Source organism: Haliotis cracherodii, unplaced genomic scaffold, assembly GCF_022045235.1.
Source record: "Haliotis cracherodii isolate W230 unplaced genomic scaffold, xgHalCrac1.p SCAF_12, whole genome shotgun sequence".
Taxonomy (NCBI): domain Eukaryota; kingdom Metazoa; phylum Mollusca; class Gastropoda; order Lepetellida; family Haliotidae; genus Haliotis; species Haliotis cracherodii.
The window spans coordinates 12,864,548-12,891,707 of NW_027266267.1; the positions used below are offsets into that span (position 1 = coordinate 12,864,548).

Below are 27,160 nucleotides of genomic sequence, written 5' to 3' on the forward strand. Positions count from 1 at the left end.
TTGCGTCATTTAAGTTATGAACATCTGCTCCGAGAAACAATACAAGCATATCAACATCAAATTTATCATTAAAAAAATGTTCTATAAGACATAAACTATTTACAGTGCAACATAATGTGGCAATCATAGTCATAGCAGTGTCGATTACAATGTTTGCTTTCTTTCGACACGTTTGCTCTTGATCCGATTCTAAGGTGTCTTAAATGTGGATAGAGATGTACTATGTTATGATGAACATGCATTTAGAAGCATGTTTGACACGTGAGAGATCTGGTCCCTCTTCGGGTATGGACTGGGAACGCCAAATCTGAATTTCAGATAGTCCCGGGAGTACAGAACTCGAGAGATTCTGCTGTTGGTGCCAGGAGTGTCAAATCGATGGATTACACGTGAATGCGGTGAACTGTGAATGCATACGTTTTATGATATAAACGAGGCATACCGAAAAACATAGTAGAAAAATAGTAGAAATACACTTTATGATATAAACGAGTTATTGAGAGTTATTGACTGTGTGTACAGTTGCAGCTAGTGAGTCTACTCACGATTCAGATGTGTTTCAGATAAAGCGCTTGTTTTAGATCAAGCATACCAAAAAGCTTTCAAAAGCCGAATTGAAATAACATCTATATCCACTGAGTGAAAATTCATGCTATGTAAGTCTTAGCTTCGACAGTAATATAGCTCAACTACAATTAGATCCGCTATCTGTCATAGATCTCCTGAAGCCAAGAGATGCCATAGCAAAGGCCAAACTAACTATTTCTGAGAGATGCACAGATACTCGGACGTTTATAAATGGAGTAGCCAATGATAAAATGAAATTATATCAATATACGAAAAAAGAAATCATATCAATACAAAAACAGATATTCTGTGAATACCAAACTAGACATGTGTAGCCTACTGACACACCCGAGTCCCAAATAGGGACAGGTCAGCCAAATTTGCTAAGGCAGAAGGCGATCTCTTAAACACTTAAAGCAACAACGACAATAGTATCACCAAAATGGCAAATGTGCAAGTGAGACTGACTTTATTAGAGAGTGTGAGAGGTGGGCAGCAACAGTACTGTGACGGGTGTAGATTTCGTCGCAGGAGCGTACACCATGAAACAAAGTATTGGATATGTGCTGTCGTCGGGTGTACTGCACGCCTTTCAAAGCCTTTGAAGACAGACAAAACAAGGTTGAAGAACTGGCCCGCTGGAGACGATTGCCGACAGCCATGCAGTACCTAAGATCACCGCCTTCATGGACATCTTGAATTGAAGGGAGGCAGTTCAGTCCTTTTGTTACTTGTTCTTGGGTTTCTGTACTACAGCGTATATGTCTGAAACTGACGTTCACACATTGGGTATATAACGTGCATCATACATTTTTGTTTGTTCTTAAACGCCGCATTCAACACTATTCCAGCTATATGACGGCAGCATGCAAATAGCCGAGTCTGGAGCAGTCAATCCAGTGCTTGACCTTATGAGCATCGACCCACGCAAGTGGGATACGATGATATGGATCAACCAAGTCAACGAATCTGATCACCCGAAAACCTTACGCCTCTAACGACAAGCATAGGGTCCTGAAGATCAAATTTAAGCAGGATCTTGCTACATGTACCTTCATATATGACTATATCATATTTAAGGATAGAGAAAAATGAGTAAAATAGATAAATAACAGATTCGGATCTAGACTTCGTCATTAAATACATCAGATGAACTACAAGAGCATGCATTACGGATGTGCCTCACCATGTTGAACCTCTGCATGTTTGCATCTGGTGACACAGTATGATATTTAAATGAATACTGCAAATATCATTAGCCAAAAAAACATATCCATTTATGTACGTGTAATCATCTGGTTCTTGTAACGTTTAGAGATAAATGCTAACATGCAGTTACCTGACAACATTAAGTCATCCTCCTGATTCTCAGCTGCGTTCATTGGTTGGACATCGCATGACCCTTCATACAAGTCATTTCCCACTGAAACATACACAATGAGAGAACACGGAAATGCGCCACGTAAATAGGATGTGACAAGGGTAACTGTCAGCTACAGTACAGCTGCAGTATACTTCCAAAATCAGTTTTAATTCTAATACCGTGTTATTCGAATTATGATCAATTGAAAAGCATACCTGTGTTGTTGCCTGCCGTGTTTTGATAAACTGGTGAGCTGGAAGGAGAACAGCAATAAGACCAAAGACTGAAATATTTTTCAACAAACGTCAAAAAGTACAATTTAGTTTGAGTGTATGTGCTTGCATAATAATGTGTGTGTTTGTCTTGTGTGCATGTGTTTGTGTGTGTGTGTGTGTGTGTGTGTGTGTGTGTGTGTGTGTGTGTGTGTGTGTGTGTTTGTGTGTGTGTGTGTGTGTGTGTGTGTGTGTGTGTGTGTGTGTGTGTGTGTGTGTGTGTGTGTGTGTGTGTGAAAATATGTTTCCGTGCTTTCTGTCTGTGTGTTGTTTGTATGTGTGTGCGTACGTGCGTGGATGTGTTTGTGTGCATGTGTATGTTTAATCTGGAATAACAGTAACACTTACGCTTTATTATTTCTTTCTTCTTTCCTATCATTTTGCTGATCTGGAAGAGGAACTTTTCATCATTTTAGGAAGTCTATATATCATACTAACCAGAATTAACTCTGACAATCAATGGATACATATCAGTGCGGAGGTGGACGGTTATTGCAATTGTCAAACTGCCTTTTAAAACTTGTTTAATTTTTGGTGCATAATTCAAGTCGAAGTTTCATCTAGAATTATCATAAATCGCAACACAAATACACACGGGTAGCTTTTCTTCTCCGTCTGATACACACGACGCCCACGACAACGACGATAAGCAGAACAGCTCCACCTACTGCCCCAACCACCATGTAGAGATGTTCACCTGTAAATGCTGAAACAGGATATCATGGTTAGTCAAGGTTGTGAAAAGAACGGCTCACCTACTGCCCTAACCACGATGTAGACAGACAGGATCTGTATGACTGTCATCTGTAAATGCTGAAACATAACATCATGGTTAGTCCAGGATATATACAGAACAGCTTGTCAAGGGTGGAGGTTATATTATGGACAGTTAATTAAAAGACTCGCTGAAAAATAGCATCATAATTAATTAGTCCCGGAGATATACAGAACAGTTTGTCAAGTTGTGAGCATTACATGTGTGCAATGTATGGAGAAGTGAGAGAATGTGTTGGTTTTAAGGTGTTATGCGGAAAGTCTCAGGTTGTAGACGTTTCCAATCCACGTGTACGCGGACGGTGCTACAATACAAATGATAAAGAGGGTACGAATCTAAGATTCAAGTCCTACAATCTAGGATCACAGACACAGCTATGACGCGCAACTATGCACACATAATGTTCAGGCCTTATCAAATAAATCAGATGAATTCGGAATCTGGTTTGTCAGACGTTGCGATGACACACACTGGTTGGGGATTCCAGGTTAGAATAGGTCCCCGGATAATTTAAGCTTTGCTGGACATGGATCGGCTGTGCAGGACCGGCAATTTTAGCGTATACGTGTACACCGACGACATAGATCGTTGCTCAGAGACTCGTTTGCTTGATTGTCTGGTCCAGGCGTATCACAACAAACACTGATTTGTTTTTTATGACTTCTAAGAACAAACATATAATATGGCCCCTGTAATATTCAGATAAACATGTCTTGTTTATTGTCTGACCCTTGTATGTGTTCTCCAATGTGTGTGATAAACAGCTGACAGCAAGTATTACACTACTTACTGCATGAATAAATGAACAAATGCGTCATGACTGTCCGCTGGTCTCTATTCAAAGTATTTTATGTGTTATAATACATATAATGTATATTATTAAAATCTCACTTTCCAATTTAAAGACAGAATGATGAAAGAAGGAAGCATTCTATTAACTACCACGCCAAATACACTCGCCCTCTTTTGCGCACATTGTTGCATAAAAGTGTAAATATATGTATTTAAGTTGTTTGAATATTTTTTCAACAAATATATGAAACGTCTATCTTTAAGCTAATATAATTTCCATATGTCAGTGTACTATTAAGCAAACAGTATTTCGCCCAAATGTGACAGGCAGCGACATTTCAATGATGACGTTATACAGTACTATGACGTCACAAAACGAGGTTAGAATGCAGATTTCATTGTTCAAAGGCTCTGCCCCCATTTACGCGACCTGTCGTAATTCACGTTTAGTTTCACATATAAATCTTTGCCACTTTGACTCTCCGTCTGACATTTGGACCTGTATCGCATATTTTGGCGATATATTGACTTAACAAAATCCATATACAAAACAGTTCAAGTTGCTCAGACACTGTTAAAGCACACTGCATGGATTCCCAATAGGAAACAGTATACATCTGTGATAACTTGGTCGGTAGACAAACTGTGCACATACAAGCTAGATTATGAACCGACACGGTGTGACAATGCCCCGGCAGGTTATGCCTGTAAAGTTATTTTTGATATATCACAAATTTCAAAGGCCACTGGAACGACAGTGTTGTGTTTTCTCAAGTTTCTAATACTGGTCGTTTATTATCGTATATAACTTATACTATTTGGTGCATATTCGTGGTGTGTTTGCGGCTCCCCGTGTAAAGTGTTGTTGTTACCTTGTACATATTCCCAGTACGATATGGATATTTAAAAGAGAACTACCATTCTTTGTCGTCACTGTCTCCTGATCCGATGTACTCTTAATGTATCGGGTTGTTGTTGATGATGACTGCGTTGACATGACAGGACTTGAAGTATCGCTTTGTCCAGCCGTACCTGAAGGACAAGAGCTTATCTCTGTGTATATCGTTCCTGAAAAACATATCATTCATTTCGCTAGCTCACATAATTATATGTACTGCGCTGTCCCCAATTACTTTTGCGGTAAGTCATACGCAATCTGTCGTAATTCACGTATTGTTTCACATATAACAAACCCAATCTTTGCTGCTTTGACTCTTCGTCTAACAATTGGACATGTATCACATTTTTGGCCGATATATCGACTTAACAACATCCCTATACACAACAGTACAAGTTGTGCAGACACCCTTAAAGCAGACTGCATTGATTCCCAATAGGAAACAGTATACATCTGTAATAACATGGTCGGTAGACAAACTGTGAACCTACATGATAGATTATGAACAGACACGGTGTCACAATGCTCCTGCAGTTGAAGCCTATAAAATGATTTTTATATATCACAAATTTCTTAAGGCCACTGTGGTTTTTTTAAGTTTCTAATACTGATCGTATATTATCGTATATATCAAATAATATTTGGTGCATATTTGTGGTGTGTATGTTAATTTTTATTCTTTCGTTACATCCGTCTCTCCGTGTAAACTGTTGATGTTACCTTGTACATATTCCCAGTACGATATGGATATTTAAAAGAGAACTACCATTCTTTGTCGTCACTGTCTCCTGATCCGATGTACTCTTAATGTATCGGGTTGTTGTTGATGATGACTGCGTTGACATGACAGGACTTGAAGTATCGCTTTGTCCAGCCGTACCTGAAGGACAAGAGCTTATCTCTGTGTATATCGTTCCGGAAAAACATATCATTCATTTCGCTAGCTCACATAATTATATGTACTGCGCTGTCCCCAATTACTTTTGCGGTAAGTCATACGCGATCTGTCGTAATTCACGTATTGTTTCACATATAACAAACCCAATCTTTGCTGCTTTGACTCTTCGTCTAACAATTGGACATGTATCACATTTTTGGCCGATATATCGACTTAACAACATCCCTATACACAACAGTACAAGTTGTGCAGACACCCTTAAAGCAGACTGCATTGATTCCCAATAGGAAACAGTATACATCTGTAATAACATGGTCGGTAGACAAACTGTGAACCTACATGATAGATTATGAACAGACACGGTGTCACAATGCTCCTGCAGTTGAAGCCTATAAAATGATTTTTATATATCACAAATTTCTTAAGGCCACTGTGGTTTTTTTAAGTTTCTAATACTGATCGTATATTATCGTATATATCAAATAATATTTGGTGCATATTTATGGTGTGTATGTTAATTTTTATTCTTTCGTTACATCCGTCTCTCCGTGTAAACTGTTGATGTTACCTTGTACATATTCCCAGTACGATATGGATATTTAAAAGAGAACTACCATTCTTTGTCGTCACTGTCTCCTGATCCGATGTACTCTTAATGTATCGGGTTGTTGTTGATGATGACTTCGTTGACATGACAGGACTTGAAGTATCGCTTTGTCCAGCCGTACCTGAAGGACAAGAGCTTATCTCTGTGTATATCGTTCCTGAAAAACATATCATTCATTTCGCTAGCTCACATAATTATATGTACTGCGCTGTCCCCAATTACTTTTGCGGTAAGTCATACGCGATCTGTCGTAATTCACGTATTGTTTCACATATAACAAACCCAATCTTTGCTGCTTTGACTCTTCGTCTAACAATTGGACATGTATCACATTTTTGGCCGATATATCGACTTAACAACATCCCTATACACAACAGTACAAGTTGTGCAGACACCCTTAAAGCAGACTGCATTGATTCCCAATAGGAAACAGTATACATCTGTAATAACATGGTCGGTAGACAAACTGTGAACCTACATGATAGATTATGAACAGACACGGTGTCACAATGCTCCTGCAGTTGAAGCCTATAAAATGATTTTTATATATCACAAATTTCTTAAGGCCACTGTGGTTTTTTTAAGTTTCTAATACTGATCGTATATTATCGTATATATCAAATAATATTTGGTGCATATTTGTGGTGTGTATGTTAATTTTTATTCTTTCGTTACATCCGTCTCTCCGTGTAAACTGTTGATGTTACCTTGTACATATTCTCAGTACGATATGGATACTTAAAAGAGAACTACCATTCTTTGTCGTCACTGTCTCCTGATCCATATATCGGGTCGTTGTTGATAATGACAGTGTTGACATGACGGGACCTGGAGGACAAGAGCTTATATATGTGTATATCGTATGACTGGAAAACATTCCATTTATTTCAGTAGCTCACACAATTATATGTATTGCCTTGCACAAACAGTGAAGCCGAAATAGACCAAAGTTCCAAATAAATTCAATGCAGACAACGATTTGTAATGCGTTAATCCTGATGCAAAATAATGATAAGTTTTCACTGTCATGTCGTGTGGGTCTTATCACATCATTTCTACTGCAACTTGTGATAGTGGTTTGTCCTACCGGTAGAGGAACACTTGTTTAACCTTTTTCCACGAACCCGTGCTGTCATCACTGTTTTTCAGAGATCCACTCTGATATTTGCAATATGGTTGTAATCTCATGGATGTGACGTTATTAACTCACATATTATCATCATACTCATCATATTTTTTAACAAAGGAAATCTCATTCAAGTCTACATCTCTTCAAAATGCTTGCTAAAGATAAAATATAGTACCTTAGTTAACATTTATTTAAGCGATTTTAATGCAAATTGTGAGAGTGGTGGGTCCTACCATGGTTACCCTTTTTCGTCAACATTTGGTGTCATCGCTGATTTTTTCAGAGATCCATTCATCTAATTGTCAATTCTTGCCCCATTACGCCTTATGCAAAGAAAACACCTTGCAATAATGTAATTTTTGTGCAAGCATTTTTTACAATAGTCTGTAGTATATATGTATTTGAAAATTTATTTTGGATAACTATTTAAATGGTCTGTCCCTTATTAGTTAAATATGTTTGTGTTCATCACAACAACAGCAGCATGGAAATTGGAAACATTGAACAATTTTTACAAGTTTTGAAAGGATACGGTGAATTTGTTAGGGAATGGATGTTGTGGGAAAATAAATAAATAGTTAAATAAGGGATTATTACAAACTAACGGGACACGTTCCAATTTCGTATGTATTTAGTATGTGTCACATTGATACCGTGATTCGTATATCATAGTTTATCTATCAGGCCTTGTATTATTTTGTGAGCTGGTCGTGTAAAGTGGTACGTGACCTTATGTACAACGCTGAAGTCACTTATCACATGGAGTAATGCAAGGTTAGTCGTGGAGAGTTCTTGGATGGGCGACCGTGTTCGGCAGCGTGAGAGTTTCTAAGTATTTGGTCCTGCCCCACACTGCGTCTGCTTTGACAACTGACTTCGCATTATGCCTATAAAGAATTATATAGCAATGTGACTGTAACCTTCTAGCGCCTCATATGCAGCTGAGGTTGTCAACTTGCCTTCTTAATATTTACGTCCACAGTAAATTCACAATTCACAATCTTAAAAAAACTAGATAATCAGATATGTATTTGTACACAACTTGCAGATGTTTTGACATATATGTTGTTATGTAAAGGTAATTTCAGTCGAAGCTGTTGTCAGTATATCTTTAGTATTTGCCAGCAACATTGTTATACTGGTAAAACTGTCAAGTGTTACTACTTACGTAGCCTCCTACATTGTTCGTTTTACCATAAACCTAAAACCGTATGTTTCAATATAATTGATTGATCATTTCTAGATATGTTTGGTTATTCACTTATTTAACAGTTTAATTCTGTGTAAACCTATTTCTGGGTTCACCTCCGCTTTTAAATATGGAAATCACATTGTAACAATATAAACACACTTCATTACTACAAATAACAGTGGGTCATAATTAACACAAAGACAACGTTAACGTTTCAAAGTTTAGAAAACGACACCTCAACCGATGCCCCACGTCATACATGTACATCTAAGGATATCACTTCAAAGAGTATGATTTACTTTATTCTGGTACCGTCGTTGATAAAAAATAGCACGTTACCGATCTCCATGTTGTAAAGCAGATACATAGTCCCATAGTATATCAGATCACGTCCCATGTTTAGTATTTATCCATTTGGGAAATTTTGGTCAAACTGATTTTGAATAAATCAGATCAAGCTGATTCGGGGAGTTAAGGGCCAATATCTCTGGTCAGATAGGCTTACGCAAAGATATCTGAGATCTATTTAACATCTTTACCTGTATTTACGGGTATGTCTGTCATCACAATCGTGTGAATATAATACACATCTTAATTATGTTCACAACTGTGATCTATATTGTCGGCCTGAACCTGTTAAAACATACAGCGACCATGTAAGTAAAAACATTTTTCTTGCAAGTTCTAAGTGTATTCCCAAATGCGAATATAAACCCTATCTTAAACCATTTTGAAAACCTGATGGACTTAATGATGCACATTACCGTATTAGGGTTGGTAGAACTTGGAACATGGCTAAAAATGGTATCAGGGAGGACAGCATACAATATCTAAAGTAAGTGCTAGTTTCCATAATACATGTTTTGAGTGAAGTGACCTGTATCTGATCAGATAATCTCTCAGAGATAATCTGAGTTTCCATCGCTCTTCCTCATATAAGGACATTGCATTTCCTCCATTCAGTTCTGATGAAGGTCGAGAGGACACATTTGAGGTTAGAGTTACTTAGGAAATGGTTTTCAAACCGTGTTTGGTTTGCTGGAACCAACACAAAATGAAATTCATTTAAGGCACAGGGTGTTGCATTAATATTATTGTATACGCAATATTTGCTTTGTATGTTGTAACAAAACTTATAACAATATATGATTCCTGGTTGGTAAAACCTGTCAACTTTGTTGGTAGTCAGTCATCTTACTAGTAGTTACAATTATACTTGCCATTGCCATACACGGCTACGTGAATAACGCCTATCCACATACAAATTAATATATTCCAGCAGACCTTCATTGTAGCATATCAAGTCCCAGTGTATGTCTTTCTGTATATCCTTCCTTTACAACGTGTGATGTAATAGGTTCAATTGCAGAATCCACTTCCTCTCTATATCTCTGTATAGAAAGGAATCATAACTCAGTATATGCTCTCCGCTATAACTTGTGTTCTCTCAAGTTTCAACACACCGCCATTTTGTTAACATAACCGATCTGTCTCACTTTGGTTACTAAAACTTAAATACTGGTCAAACTTGTTTAATACACTAGCTTATCTCTTTCTCCGGGAGACGTGTATGCAAGGGGGAAGTAGTCTCGATAGTCAATAGGGCGTAATATATTCATGTGATAGTAATACACACCGAAGCAGGAACATAATTTAATGAGAACAATCGCCAGATACAGTAGCTAAATCTCTACGCATTAACCATGAGCATGTTCTTTGTATTCGTTGATTTGGGAATCGACACGTAACAGTTGTTAATAGAATGATGTACCTGTCCCCGTTATATGCCGTCTTAAATACAACTAGTGTATCTGGGGAGATATGTTTTGAAATACGCTCGCTATAACACAAACGGTAACAGACGGGGACCCGTTTATCATTCAGAAAACATAATTTACTTGGTCTAATTTAGATATTATTAAATTTCGCATTGTGATGGCACAGTTTCCCTGTAGCGCACATATTTCTTCTTATCAAAACTGGCGGGTATTCAAATATTCCCAGTGAACTGAGATTTTAGAAAGTATTTAATAGAAGTTTGGTTGAAATGCGTAATATTTTCGGTTGGTATGTGAATTTCAAGATACTCTTAGATACCTAAGAGCTATTACATATATATTAGCGCTGCTTTAACTTAGTTTAATATCTAATGGCTTCCAAACATATTCATATTGTGAGAATTTATCCTCCATGGAATGGAACTGAGAGAAGAAGCCTTGAAATAACTAATTCATGTGGTTTACAAGTGCTCATGGGTTACCTCCCTTTTACCAAGTGGTCTGACCGGGTGTACATGAATGTTCTTGTTTGTTCTTTAACGCCGCACTCTATAGGACAGCGGTCAGTAAATAATCGAGTCTGACCAGCATCGATTCACGCAATTCGGATACGATGACATGCATCATCCCAGTTAACGAGCGTAGTCGCCTTTCTCTGCAAGCATGGGTTACTGAATATCTATTCTAACCCGATCTTCACGCTCTTGGTCAACTTTGTCGAATTGTATCCGCATATTGTGACAAAATAGAATCGCATTCAAATTTCGTCATGATTAGAATGTACATTTGTTGCATTATAACGGGGTTCTCAGATTCTCACACCTTTTAACGATGCATTTATATGATAATTTTATGGCTTATGTATGTTAAATATTTGAATACCTTTTATATTTTGTGACTTTTAGGAAACAACTACTTGGGCCCTTATTTTATAAAAAACATGTTCTCAAAACGCAAACACGGCACCACTCCATGATGGTGTTTTATTGCAAATCCGTAACATCGGATTAAATCTGTAAACAAAACCATGAAAAAGCCATGCCTGGCCGCTTTGGTTGAAATACCCGCCTTGCGGAAGATTTCTACTCTTACGTCCGCGTCTTGTTGCATCTCACCTGTAGTGAGTGAGTCAGTCAGTTGGGTTTAACGCCGCTTTTAACAGTATTCCAGTTGTATCACGGCATGTCAGCTTAATGTGGGAGGAATGCCCGAAGTGATGCAGGTCTCAGACGTTTACAACTTCGGTGAAACCCACGAGCACGGGTATGGTGCTGACAAACCTAGAAACATAATCGGGGTGAACCAAATCATACGTTTCTGGCGTGCCTAAGTGACGCAGCCCATTTCTCAAAAGGGTCAGCCCAATCATCCCTTCACTCTGGTCACCAGAAAAACTTCCAAAAAAACAGCCAACATGACTTATAGTCAAGCCACGCTAAATGTCCCTGACCGTTTTCAGGCAATTGAAACAAAGAAAAAATCCATTGTGGTGCCCATTGGTCTCAAGGCATGCTTAAACGAAAACAGCCTCAATCTAGCCCACCGAAGGCTAAAGAAGGCTAAAGAAACGTCAAAGAATGGTCTCATCAGAGTCAAAGACACAAAATAATAGAAGACCAAACCAAGCGCAGACTTCTCCCAAGAACATAATAAGATCCTAACAGCTCAAGATATTGCCAAAGAGTTGAAGCACAAAAATATTACTAGTGTAAATAAGTGTGGAAGAGGGTATGTTGTTGTTGGGGATATCCTAACAGAGTCAACTGACATGCCCAAAAGGATAAATGGAATCAAACTAAAACGGGATACCCCAAAGTGGCTTATGCGCTGTTCATCTGGACAAAAAGATTTATGACGACCATCATTATCAACTTGTCTGTCAAGCTCAAAAGAAAGTCACTCAACGAACAATCCTGTCGGGGTTAAGAATCAAATCAATGGACACAACCAACACACGAGTAGTATAACTCATGTTACTTGGCCAGTCCGTCACTGCTCCCGAGTTGGCACACAGCCAACAAATCATTCAAAGAAAATACAAGCTCATGGTAAACAAAAGGCTCAGAACACAAACAAAGTTTGCATTGATCCAATTTACAAGCAGAAAATTGAGTGTCAAAGCCAAAGCCACCTGCATCTTTTTAAACTGGCTTCCAAAATACTGAAATACAAAGCAACAAAGAAACAACCCGAAATATGGTATGCCCTAAAGCTCAATAAGCGCTCATCTAACAATCATGGACTTGCTTTTATTACAGTGGAACGCAAATGGCTTAAAGAGCGACGGCAATGAAATGAATGAAATCGTCAAAAAAAAGGTGATAAAGCTGCATGTCATTCTAATACAGGAGACTAAACTCAGCGAAAAAGCCAAATTCACACTACCTGGGTACACTCAATATAGAAAAAGACAGAAAAAGACTTATGCCTGGCAACAAGGGAGGAGGACTAATCACCCTTGTCCACGACAGCTGTACCTAAAAAAATGTCAAATCAAATGTAGGAAACCTTGAAACCCAAGTAATCTCCCTAAAACTGGCAAATGACAATGAATTACGCATAGCTAACATATACCACAGGATCACCCATGGAACCAACAGGGGGCAGCTCACGAGACTAGCTGAAATAGTAGGCAGAAATGGGATAATCCTTGGTGACTTTAATGCCCATAGTGCTCTAAGGAAAGACATGAATTATTCATGCAAATACGGCAACATGGTAGAGACATGGGTTGAGGACGACAATCTCATAACTATGAACAACGGCAGTCACACACGTTATGATCAAGTTCAGAACACGTGGAGTACAATTGATCTCACAATTTGCCACCAAAAACCTCGCCTCACATTGCCAATGGCAAGTCCATGATGACACTTGGGGAAGCGATCACCTTCCTATACTCACCTATATAGGTAGCCAACCACAATAAGAGGAACAGCCCAATCCTCAGCCCACATGGGACTATGCACAGGCTGATTGGCCTAACTTTAGGAAGGTATGTATATCATTCAAATCCTCAGAAATTAGCTTGGATAATCCTGATCTTTTGTGCCAAAATCTCACCTCAGCAATTATTGCCCCAGCTGAAAAATCAAAAAAAAAATGACCAAGAAACTGGCAAAACTCCGGTACCATGGTCGAACAGGGAAATAGTAAAAGCTAGGAGAGTGAGACAGAAAGCCCTAAATAGGTAAAAAAGAGGGATAACTCAGCCTTCGACCACGTCCGAGCAGCCAGGACAAAAGTAAGACAGGTTATAGACGATTCTAAAAATGAGTCATGGCAGACCTTCTGCAAATCTCAAAATGAAAAAACAAATGCTAAAACAGTCTGGAGCAAAATACACGTAATCAGGGGTAAGCAAAAGCGTAGAAATTCCCAAGATAGCCAACACCCTTACAGTCAAAGAATAGGCCAACATTTTAGCCGAGCACTTCTCATATGTCAGCAGCAACAAAAATTGCAGCAACGAATTCAAACAGAAAAAAATGCTTATGCTTAAGATAAGAAAACAGCCGCAAAACAAGCACCAAGAAACAGAGAAGCCAAATATCAAAATGAATTTATATCAATATACGAAAATAGAAATTATATAAAAACAAAAACAAAAATTATGTGAATACCAAACAAACAATACATGAGTCTGAAAGAGGGACAGGTCAGCCGAAATCGCTAAGGCAGAAGGCGAACTCTTAAACACTTCAAGCAAAAACAACATACTCGAGAGAGACTTGAGAGAAAATCTCGACCTTGAGGTTCATATACCAACACAAGAACAGGCCAGCCTCCCTGTCCAGATAGGGCCCAAGGTCGGATAATTAGGCTGGCGTCGTGGCAATTTATCCCTTGTTAAGATTTCATAACGTAGGTTACTGTCTGTTTATCTAATTTGTGACTATTTGTCTGTTAGACGTAACGCAGGCTGTGTGAGGTCAACTTGTATATGTTTTCTTAAAGCCTTAATGCTTTAATTTGGTTTATTGCTCAGTGTCAATGTATATCCTTTAACTTCATCAGTGTAATAATCGTTAGTTCAGCACCGTGACACCAATTGCAAATGTTGAATCTCTTTACACAACTGAACTACGGAATCGATTTATCCTTTGTGTTTTTCGGAAGCAGGAAGAGTACTCAGGTATTGTGCTTCCGTTATACAAAGGATTGACTAGGTCGATGAGTTTGTGTGTGTGGTGTGTATTAAATTATTGATTTTATTTTAACTATTTTCCTTCTGATCCCACACTATTGTAATCAGTGAAATGAAACGAGAACCAACCATATGATTTTATAGTTTAGCATGAACTATTGTTAGATTTTCGGTTTGGAGTGCAGCTTTTATCTGTTATATGTACATGCTATCATATCCCGGGGTATACGACAGGTTGTTCTTCTTATCGACCACTGATCCTTCTGATCTAGATTCGAGTATTTCTGTGACTGTGGCGTAAAACAATACTCATTTCCATACATTGACATTTTCATAAAAAACATTATGGGCATAAATATCGATCTTATTTGAGCTCTGCCTCGTCATGACAAGAGAAGAATACAGAGTTAACTATTGCTGTTCAACAGTGGTGAACAGACCCGTGAAGATTCCGGGTTAAAATAGGTCTTCAGCAACCCATGCTTGCCGTAAAAGGCGACTAAGCTTGTCGTAAAAGGCGACTAACGGGATCGGGTGGTCAGGCTCGCTGACTTGGTTGAAACATGTCATCGATCCCAATTGATGTTTAGTCACAGGATTGTCTGGTCCAGACTCGATTATTTACAGATCGCCGTCATATAGCTGGAATATTGCTGAGTGCGGCGTTAAACAACAAACCGACCAACCAACCTGGCGAACAGCTTTGACGAATATAGACTGTGAAGTCTTACACCTATTGACATTATTATAATCTAGTTAGCGTTCGGGAATATATCTCCAAGCTCTGCAATAATTGTCCCACAGTCACTGCGTAGTGAATCATCACTTTTGTTCTTTCACAAAAATATACAGTTTGTCGTTGTTGTGGACTTATTAGAGCGTTGTAGTCAATAACGTTGTGGCAAAAAGCTCAAGTTGACAGTGCGAGGTATGCTCCTTGACAACACGACAACGTGCTCTGTCAAGTTGAACGGGAATAAGCGCATGAAGGTCTAACGTAAATACGTTTCTTGTCTAACAAGGAAGTTGGATATTTCTGGAGTAATATCATGTGACTCACTTTGTTGTTCTGAAGTAAGTAGAGCGTGATATCCTTTCATTACCTGTCCATGAGAACCTGTCGTAAAACACCCACTTATCATGGATCTCTATTGTGTTTGAACACTCTTTATCAGTCATGCTTTTAGTAACATAGCTCAGCTTGATCAGGTCAAAGGTGAAAACACTTGCAGGGTTATGGGAGGCCCAGTCGTCTGAGGCGTTGCAATTTGCTGTGCAGAGTTACGTCACCTTTCATTCGCCCATGTCATGTATTAAGGTTATCAGCATAATACACATACTTGTGGATTTCGTGAAAGTTTGGGGTTTCCTTCCACATGAAGCCGACACGCTGTGATATAACAGAAATACTGAACAAAGTTGAATTTACTAAAACTTGCCTAAAACTACAAATGATAGCCATAATGAAGGAATGAATTACTTTATTTCCTCCAGAGTTCAATTCGAAAATCATACATGGGCAAATACATTATTTACAATTCGTTATTTGTGTTACGTGAGTATCTACAATGAAAGCAGGTGATACACTGTTTATGAATTTACAATGTGTAAGGAGTAGGGTCCAGTAGACATACAAAAGATGTGTAGGTATATTCCATATAAAGTACATTTAGCAAAAAGACAGTATGATGTATTCCCAAGTATTATAATTCATTTCGTCAGTTAAGTCATGAACACCCGCACCAAGAACTAATTAAAACATATCAGCGTCAAGCTTATCAATCAGGCATAAAAAAATTCTTAACATAAGACACTTAGTATTTACACTGCAAAAACATGGCAATCATAGTCATAGCAATGTCGATTACAATGTTTGCATTATTTCGAAACTTTTGCTCTTGATCCGATTTTAAGAGGTCATAAATGTGGATATTTATGCATTATATTTTGAAGAACATGCATTTGTAAGCGTGTACGAATCGTGAGAGATTTGGTCTCTCTCCTGTTATGGGTCGGGAACGCCAATCTGAATTTCAGATAGTCCAGGGAGTACCGAGAGATGCTGCTCTTGGTACCGTGAGTACCAAATATTTCTTCTCCATATTTTGACACCCGTAGCAGGGTGGAGGTCAAAATCGTCAAGACCATGTGATCACAGTGAATTAACTCGTTGTCCTGCTTTTGAGCAACACGTCATGACTCCTTCTTTACAGGATAAGTTACAGTTGATGATTATTCTACAATATTTAACGGAGTCAGATCTGTCTGTTGTTGCATTACAAAAGTTGTAGAAGACAAGTGATTAACTCAAGTGGCACTAGAGGTGAGTCTCCATTTGCGATTCTCTTTCTAGGCAGTAATTAACACATTCAAAAACTGTGAATACAAACAAATTGCTTAATGTTCTTTTCAGAAGCCAAATTGTAAATCACCAGGGAAGTATTGGAGGTTACTGAATGTGTATTTTTCTATTCTACTTACAATGATTTTGTCTAAGATTTTAAACAAACACGGCACAAGAGTTATAACCCAGGAGTCGCTTTTGTCTTTATTAGCAGGTATCATCATACCTTGTTAAGTACACAATATAGGGTAAGCATCCTAACAGGTAACGCCATGGGTATGTACAGAAGGATTATGACTGATTGGAGTGTTTGATGAGATGATGGTAAGCAGGGGGTATCTAATAGCCTTGGTCATGGTTGATTAATTGTTGGAGTTATTTCATATCCCTGTTTACGAAGCCGAAATCACACAATGGTATCTGCTTTTAGCAGAGATTTCCAAAAAGGTTTTGTCGCCTCTTTTAAATAACTATTGTTGTGCCTTTAGACCCTTGTTAGGTTTTGCATACACGTCTCATGTATTGAAGTCTTCAGACACCATGGGATCATCTCGTTTCTTTTTCTTGGGTTTCTGTACTGCAGCGTATATGTCTGAAACTGACGTTCACACAATAGGTATTTAACGCGTATCATACATTTTTGTTTGTTTGTTGTTTAACTCTGCACTCCGCAGTATTCCAGCTATATGACGGCGGTTTGCAAATAGCCGAGACTGGAGCAGTCAGTCCAGCGCTTGGCCTTATGAGCATCGACCCACGCAAGTGGTATACCATGACATGCATCAACCCAGTCAACGATTCTGATCACCCGAAACTGTTAATCGCCTATTATGACAAGAGTGGGGTGCTAAAGACCAATTTTAAGCAGGATCTTCCTATTTGTACCTTCATTTATGACTGCATCATATTTAAGGATAAACAAAATGAGTAAAAGAGATAAATAAGAGATTCAGATCTAGACTTCGACATTAAATATGTCAGATGAACTACAAGAGCATGCATTACGGATGTGCCTCACCATGTTGAACCTCTGTATGTTTGCTTTTGTCAGGTTTAGCGTACAAGTTCTCTAAGTTGACGTCACCAGATGGAACCTCCTCCCGTGGTGTGCACGTGTTCGTCACTGGCATGTCCACACTCGCGTATGCATCTGGTAAATTAGTATGATATTTAAATGAATACTGCAAACATCATTAGCCAAGAAAACATATCCATCTGTGTACGTGTAATAATTAAGCACATATATAGGAGAGGGAACATTGTACACTGAGTTCAGATCACACTATCTTCTGATTCTTGTAACATTTAGAGACACATGCTAGCATGCAGTTACCTGACAACATAAAGTCATCCTCCTGATTCATAGCTGCGTTCATTGGTTGGACATCGCGTGACCCTTCATACAAGTCATTTTCCACTGAAACATACACAATGAGAGAACACGGAAATACGGCACGTAAATAGGATGTGACAAGGGTAACTGTCACTCAGGTTGATTGGCGAGATTCCATGGGACCGTTATACCCCTCAGTATGTACCAGCTGTATAATAACCATGGAGGATAACGTGTGTGGGACAGTGCATCAATAGCAAGTGAACCAAGGGTTAGAATGACGCCCTGTTCAGCAGTTGCTACATACAGTACAGCTACAGTATACTTCCAAAATCAGTTTTAATTCTAAGAATGTTATTCGAATAATGATCAATTGAAAAGTATACCTGTGTTGTTGCCTGTCGTGTTTTCATAAACTGGTGAGCTGGAACGAGAACAACAATAACTTATATCGAAGACCAAAGACTGAAATGATTTTCAACAAACGTCAAAAAGTACAAATTTGGTTTGTGTGTGTGTGCTTGCATAAGAATATGTGTCTTTGCCTTGCGTGCGTGTGTTTGTGTGTGTGCGTGTGTGTGTGTGTGTGTGCGTGCGTGCGTGCGTGCGTGCGTGCGTGCGTGCGTGTGTGTGTGTGTGCAAATATGTTTCTGTGCCTTCTGTCTGTGTGTTGTTTGTATGTGTGTGCGTGCGTGCATAGGTGTGTTTCTCTGCATGTGTATGTTTAATGTTGAATAACAGTTACACTTACGCTTTATTATTTCTTTCTTCTTTCATATCATTTTGTTGATCTGGAAGAAGAACTTTTCATCCTTTTATGAAGTCTTAATATCCTCTGCCGCGATCAAACATTTCATACTAACCTGAATCAACTCTGACAATCATTGGATACACATTAATGCAGAAGTTGACGGTTATTGCAATTGTCAAACTGCCTTTTTCAAACTTGTTCAATTTATTGTACATAATTCAAGTCAAAGTTTGAATTATCTTAAATCGCAACACAAATACACACGGGCAGCTTTTCTTCTCCGTCCGATAAACACGAGGCCCACGACAACGACGGCAAGCAGAACAGCTCCACCTACTGCCCCAAACACGATGTAGAGAAGATTTGGATCTTTTTCACCTGTAAATGCTGCAACATAATATCATGGTTAGTCCAGGATATATACAGAACATCTTGTCAAGGGGGAGAGGTTATATTATGTGTGCGATGTGAGGAGAAGTGAGAGACAGTTAAGTAAAAGACTCACTGAGAAATAGTTTCATAGTTAATTAGTCCCGGATATGTAGAGAACAGTTTGTCAAGTTGCAAGCATTACATATGTTCGTTATAAGATGTTCTGCGGAAAGTCTTAGGTTGTAGAGGTTTTCAGTCAACGTGTACGCGTACGGTGCTACAATACAAACAATAAAGATGGTACGAATCTAAGATACAAGTCCTTATACAATCTAGGATCACAGACACATCTAAGACGCACAACTCTGCACAGATAATGTTCCAGCCTTTTCAAATAAATTGGATGAATTTGGAATCTGGTTTGTCAGACGTTGGGAATTCTGGGTTAAAATAGGTCCCCAGATAACTTACGCTATGCTGGTCCTAAGAGGCGACCACATGGATCGTTTGTGCAGGATCGGCGATTTTAGCGTTTATGTGTACAACGATGACATAGATCGTTGCTCAGAGAATCGTTTGCTTGATTGTCTGGTCAAAAACTGATTTGCTTTAATGACTTCTAAGAACAAACATATAATAAGGGCCCTGTAATATTCAGATGTCTGACCCTTGTATGTCTTCTCCAATGCATATGTGTATGATAAACAGCTGATAGCAAATATAACACTACTTACTGCATGAAGAAATGGGAGTTCTCATATTTGAGCTTTGCGTCATGTCTATCCGCTGGTCTCTTTTGAGAGTGTTTCACGTGTTCTAATATATTTAATGTACATTATCAAAATCTAACTTTCCAATTTAAAGACAGAAGGATGAAAGAAGGACGCATTCTATAAACTACCACGCCAAATACACTCACCCTCTTTTGCGCACATTGTTGCATAAAAGTGTAAATATATGTATTTAAGTTGTTAAAATATTTTTTCACAAATATATGAAACGTCTTTCTATAAACTAATATCATTTCCATATGTCAGTGTACTTTTAAGCAAACAGTATTTCGCCCAAATATGACAGGTAGCGACATTTCAATGATGACCTTATACAGTACTATGACGTCACAAAACGAGGTTAAAATGCAGATTTCATTGTTCAAAGGCACTGTCCCCATTTACGCGACCTGTCGTAATTCACGTTTTGTTTCATATATAACACCCAATCTTTGCTGCTTTGACTCTTCGTCTAACATTTGCACCTGTATCGCATAGTTTGGCGATATATTGACTTAACAAAATTCATTTACAGAACAGTTCAAGTTGTGCAGACACCTTTAAAGCACATTACACTGCATGGATTCCCAATAGGAAACAGTTTACATCTGTAATAACATTGTCGGTAGACAAAAAATGCACCTACATGATAGATTATGAATACACACGGTGTGACAATTTAATGCTCCTGCAGGTTATGCATATAAAATTATATTTATAGATCACAAATTTCAAAGGCCACTTGGACGACAGCGTTGTGTTTTCCTAAGTTTCTAATACTGATCGTTTATTATCGTTTATTACTTATACTATTTGGTGCATATTCGTGGTGTGTATGCGGCTCCACATGTAAAGTGTTGTTGTTACCTTGTACATATTCTCAGAATGATATGGATATTTAAAAGAGAACTACCATCCTTTGTCGTCACTGTCTCCTGATCCGATGTCATCTTCATATTTCGGGTTGTTGTTGATAATGACTGCGTTGACATGACGGAACTTGAAGTACCGTCATGTCCATCCGTACCTGAAGGACAAGAGCTTTTCTCTGTGTATATCGTTTTGCTGGAAAACATATAATTAATTTCGGTAGCTCACATAATCATATGTATTGCGCCGCCTCCAATTATTTTTGCCATAAGTCATACGCGACCTGTCGTAATTCACGTATTATTTCACATATAACACCCAAACTTTGCCGCTTTGACTCTCCGCCAAACATTTGGACCTGTAACGCATATTTTGGCTGTGTATTGATGTAACAACATCCCTATACACAACAGTACAAGCTGTGCAGACACCCTTAAAGCACGCTGCATGGATTCCCAATAGGAAACAGTATACACATAAAATATTATGGTCGGTAGACCAGCTTTTCACATCACCATTCGGCCCGAGATCCCGCCTACATAGCAAGCTCCAAGTGGAACGAACTCCCACTCTCAATAAAGACTTCCTCATCACTCTCCTGCTTCAACAAAACCATCATGACCCACCTGTTCAGAAAACACTCTTACTGACTTCATTGCAGTGCACAGAGCACTTATGCACAGTAAATGCTGCGTTATGCAAATGCATATATTATTTTTATTATTATGATTATTATATGCTAGGTTATGAACAGACACGGTGTGACAATATTCCTGCAGATTATGCCGATAAAATGATCACACATTTCCGAAGGCAATTACATATGTTACTCATGTATCTTACCACTGGAACGACTGCGTTGTGTTTATTTGAAGTTTCTAATACTGTTCGTATATTATCGTATATATCGAATAATATTTGGTGCATATTTGTGGTGTGTATGCTATTTTTTATTCATTCGTTAAATCCGGCTGTCCATGTTAACTGTTGATGTCACATTGTACATATTCTCAGTACGATATGGATATTTAAAGGAGAACTACCATTCTCTGTAGTCACTTTCTGCGGATCCGATGCAGTCTCCATATTTCGGGTTGTTGTTGATAATGACCGCGTTGACATGACAGGACTTGAAGTATGGGCATGTTTTTCTGTACCTGTAGGACAAGAGCTCATCTCTGTGTATATCGTTTGACTGGAAAACATATCATTCATTTCAGTAGCCCACTTAATATATGTATTGCCTTGCATAAACAGTGTAGCGGAAACAGACCAACGTTCCAAATAAATTAAGTATATTAATCCTTATGCAAAATAATGTTTAGTTTTCATGATCATGTCCTATGGGTCTTATGACATCGTTTCCTTTTGTATACAATTTATCATAAATGTGTTACAATTTACTATGTTGCTAATGATGTATTGTACAACACAGTGATTATGTCATACCCACCTATTGTATAATTGTTGCTTCTCGGGTGTATATCGGTGTCGGAAACCTGTTTCCCGCACTGCCACGCTGCTCCTTGGTCTGTGGTGGAGTTAAATCTAAACGTCATACTATGGGCCGTGGTACTGCAACTCACATTGATACGGCTGATGATGTCCTGCCCATAGGCGAGTTGGCGCTTAATACAATTACCGTCTTTCTGAGTAACGACCTCAGGTTTGTTGTTCTGCCACCACCCAATGTTTGCTGCAGATCCATCGTGGAAGCTACAGATCAAGGTGAAGAGTTCTCCTTCTGTTGCTGTCAATGGTGAGCTCGTCAGTACAAATCCATCTGCGGAAACAAAATAATCAACATTAAAGTTTTATATACAGGTTATCCAAAAGGTTCTGAAGGTTCGATTCTTCTCATAATTATCACTAGTGTAGCCTTTGTCACTCGTCCATGATTCTACAAGAGTCAATGTGATTACTGGACAAGATGATTACGTACTAATTACACTCATTTATTTCATGAATACCTTCCATATTTTGACTGATACTTATGGTTGCAATCTCACATATTATTATCATACTCATCAAATCTTCGAACAAATGAAATCTCACTCAGGTCAACATAACTTAAAATTATTTGGTAAAGACAAAATGTAGTACATTAGCTTACGTTTATAAGGTGATTTTAATGCAAATTATGAGAGTGGTGGGTAATAGCGGTAGAGCAGGTCGTGCTTACCATTTTTCGTAAACATTTGGTGTCATCGCTGATTTTCAGAGATCCGTTCATGTAATTGTCACAACATTTTGCCTCATTACGCCTAATGCAAAGAAAACACCTTGCAATAATGTAATTTTTGTGCAAGCATTTCTTTCAATAGTCTGAAGCATGTTTGTACTTGAAAATTTATTTTGGATAACTATTTAAATGGTATGTCCATTATTAGTTAAATATGTTTGTGTTCATTACAACAACAGCAGCATGGAAATTGGACAACATTGAACAGTTTTTACAATTTTTTAAAAGATACGGTAAAATTGTTAGGGAATGGATGTAGTGGGAAAACATATAAATTGTTGAATAAGGGATTATTACAAACTAACGGGACACGTTCCAATATCTAAAAATAGTAAGTGTCACGTTGATACCGCGATTCGTATATTTTAGTTTATCTATCAGGCCTTGTATTATTGTATGACCTGATCGTGTACAGTGACACGTGACCTTGTGTACAACGCAGAGGTCACTTATAACATGGGGTAATGCAACGTTAGTTGTGGAGAGTTCTTCGATGGGCGACCGTGTTCGGCAGCGTGAGAGTTTCAAGGGATTTGGTCCTGCCCCACACTGAAGCACATGCACATGTAGCACATGTGTCTCATTTGACAAGTGACTTCACAATATGCCTATAAAGAATTATAAAGCAATTTAACTGTTACCTTCTAGCGCCTCACAGGCAGCTTAGGTTGTCAATTTGCCTTCTTGATATTTACTTCAACAGTAAATTCACAATTTACAACCTTAAAAACCTCGATAATCAGATATGTATTTGTACACAACTTGCAGCTATTTTGACATATATTTTGTTCTGAAAAGGTTACGATATAGATCCTTATACCATTGTCAAGCAAGACTGTCTTGCTTGACAACGGTATAAGGATCTATACCCAAACGTCGCTTTTACATTATTAAAGAAGTTGTTATCCATGAATAATTGTGCCCACTTTGTCATCCGTCATCTTCTAAGTAATGCTTATCAAACAATTCGGATATCCCATTGGCACACTATAAACACACTTCATTACTACAAATAACTGTGGATCATAATTAACATAAGGTCAAAACGACACCTCAACCGATGCCCCACGTCACACATGTACATCTAACGATATCACTTCAAAGAGTATAGTTTACTATATTCTGGAACCGCCGTGGATAAAAAAATAGCACGTTTCCGATCTCCATGTTGTAAAGCAGATACATAGTCTCATAGCATATCAGATCACCTCCCATGTTTAGTATTTATCCATTTTGGGAGCCTTTGGTCAAACTGATTCCAAAATGGAATAAATCAAGTCAAGCTGATTCAGGAATAGTTCAGAGCCAATATCTCTGGTCAGATAGAGTTAGGAAAACATACTTAAGACATGTTAAGATATAACATCCTTACCTGTATCTACTGCTATGTCACCGTATTCATGTTAATTCAATATACATCTTAATTATATTCATAACTGTGGTTGATTGCTTGTTTGTTGTTAAATACCGCACTTAACAATATTCTACCTATATGGCGTCGGTCTGTAAATAATCGAGTACAGACCACACAATCCAGTGATTATTACCATGAGCATCGATCTACGTAATCGGGATACGGTGGCATGCATGCACCCGATCCCGTCACTCGCCTCTTACAGGCATAGTTGCCTTTGACTGCAAGCATGGGTTGCTGAAGCCATATTCTATCCCGCATCTACACGGATTGTCGGCGACCATTAGGTAAAAGCCGTATGGATGCATGTTCCAAGTGTAATCCCAAATGCGAATGTAAACCCTATCTTAAACATTTTTGGAAACAGGATGGACTTAATGATGCCGTATTTTGTTCTTCACAACTACGTAAATCAAAGTAGTCCCATTTCCATACATAAAACACACAACACCTTTTAATCATCGAGAGTTACTTTTATTTAAAAACAGAAATTACTAACGTCTTTAACCCGACTCTAACCAATTACCAAATATGTACAACAATGTTGACGTCACCACTGGTGATTGACGTTTACAAAATGGCGTGTCCACTGACATTACAAGCGAGATTTTACGAGGGCACTTTCGTTGATTCACTAATCTCACATTCATAGATGTGTCATCTACGTATTGTTATTTGTTTTTATGGTTTTCATCGTAACCAAAAGAAATAGTCACATAAGTCGATAAATAGTCATGGTGTCACGCAGAATGCAAGCTTTGACAATTTCTGTTAAATTTACCAATTCATTGTAATGTATATATTTTAAATTCCCTAATTCTTGCTACGATACTCTTCCTATGCATATTATAAAAATATATTGAGCCATTGTATGCAACAAATAGACGAAAGATCTTTCAAAGTAGAAGTAAATGCAACCCATTGTATAATCTGAATTTTGTTTAGAGGTTATTTAAGAGGTTTTTCGAGCACAGCCTTCGTTTTCACACTTCATTTATTTCGCTTGCATTCTTCGGGAAAGTTTGTATTGTTGACAAAGAACATTTAGCAGTCATTTGATTCTAAAATGTATAGAGAATAGAGCTACGTTTGAAATATACGTGATTAATAGGCGTCTCATAAACACTATACTTCAAAAGTCATTTTGTAAACACTGTCCAACTGCGACGTCTCACAATGATCATTAGTGTTTTGATAAAAAGACAGATACCTGTGATAAAAAATATGTTATATGTGAAATTCAAATCTCTGAGTAGATATTCGAATTTTTTTATTTCAAAACATACCCTGAATTACGTTGTAAATGGTGATTTAGTAATGTGTAAAAAAGGTAGGATTTACGAAGTTCCAATTTTTTTAGCAATTTCAGGAGGTTGTATTATATTGGGTTAAAAAAGAATATTAATATATTGTCCAAAATAACCGATCTAAAGTCGTGGTAAGCAGGGGAGACATCAATGAAATGTTCAATTCGGGTATTCCATACGAAAAGCCGGTACAAAATCATATATATGTGATCAAAAGGTGAAGTGTATACTTATTTTACGTCACTTTACGTAAGTTTAGTTAAAACAAATTAAACAATCACATCACGGGAAACCCCTTAAACTTGAAGAAATAAGCAGTTTATATCATTGTGTCACATATTCTAGTTTTGATGTAATGAGCATTGACTAAAGATAAGTATACACATGTAGTATGTTTCATTGCAGATTAGACCCGTGAAGATCCGAGGTAGAATAGGTCTTCAGCAGCCCATGCTTGCCGTAAAAGCCGACTATGCCTGTCGTAAGAGGCGACTAACTGGATCGGATGGTCAGGCTCACTGACTAGGTTGATGCATGTCATCGATCCCAATTACGTGATTCGATGCTCATGATGTCAATCACATGATTGTCTGGTCCAGATTCGATTATCTATAGACCGCTGTCATCTAGCTGGAATATTGCCGAGTGCGGCGTTTAACAACAAACAAACAAACATTAACAGTCTACCGAGGAGTAGTAGCCTGTATTTGTCTATGTTTCCTGTTCGTGTCCACATTTCTAAGATTGGCTATGGTTGAATCAGTTGATGATTTTTAGTCTAGACCTGGAATTACTCTGACAAAGTGCAATTGAGTATTTTCCATCTGAAAAAAAAGATCTCAAGTAAAATATACCCCGCTGAAACCTGATGTGATTATGTTGGGAAATTAAATCGCATTGAAGGGTAATCGCCAGTCATATCATACTGTCAAACGGTGTTAAGAACAACCTATAGACGTGCAGGTGTCGCGCTGGGTAATGTAGTGTCATCAGCGAGCATAACAACTGGGATTGTTAATCCATGTACAATATTACCACTATCTTTTTTCTTAGTTCACAGATCAGAGCATTAATATAAACACGAAAGAGCAACGAAGAAAGCATCCGTCCTTGCTCGACACCCTGCTCAATGGGTGATATTTCTCCACGGTAGGTGAAATACGAACAACTATTGCTGCAATTGTGACAAAAATTCGAAATCTATCCATGATATGTCTATGTCGATTTCCTGTTATACTGACATTCCGATATCTCATAATGCTACAACTCATACCCTATAACGTATTTATTTTACGAGTATGACGGATGATAAGCATGTTGTAAAATAGGTTTGATGATT

At 38.1% G+C, this 27,160-nt stretch overlaps 1 protein-coding gene across 1 annotated transcript in view; it reads right to left on the bottom strand.

The window, feature by feature from the left end:
- Positions 1-18,039: 18,039 nt before the first annotated feature.
- Positions 18,040-27,160, bottom strand: part of LOC139457044 (uncharacterized) — a 30,432-nt gene continuing 21,311 nt past the window's right edge. The window contains exons 3-7 of the mRNA XM_071238487.1: positions 22,312-22,641; positions 21,902-22,015; positions 20,902-21,015; positions 19,111-19,233; positions 18,040-18,179 (exon numbers count right to left, since the gene is read on the bottom strand). Of these exons, the coding sequence (XP_071094588.1) occupies positions 18,040-18,179; positions 19,111-19,233; positions 20,902-21,015; positions 21,902-22,015; positions 22,312-22,641 (821 nt within the window). The remainder of the gene's footprint in view (positions 18,180-19,110; positions 19,234-20,901; positions 21,016-21,901; positions 22,016-22,311; positions 22,642-27,160) is intronic.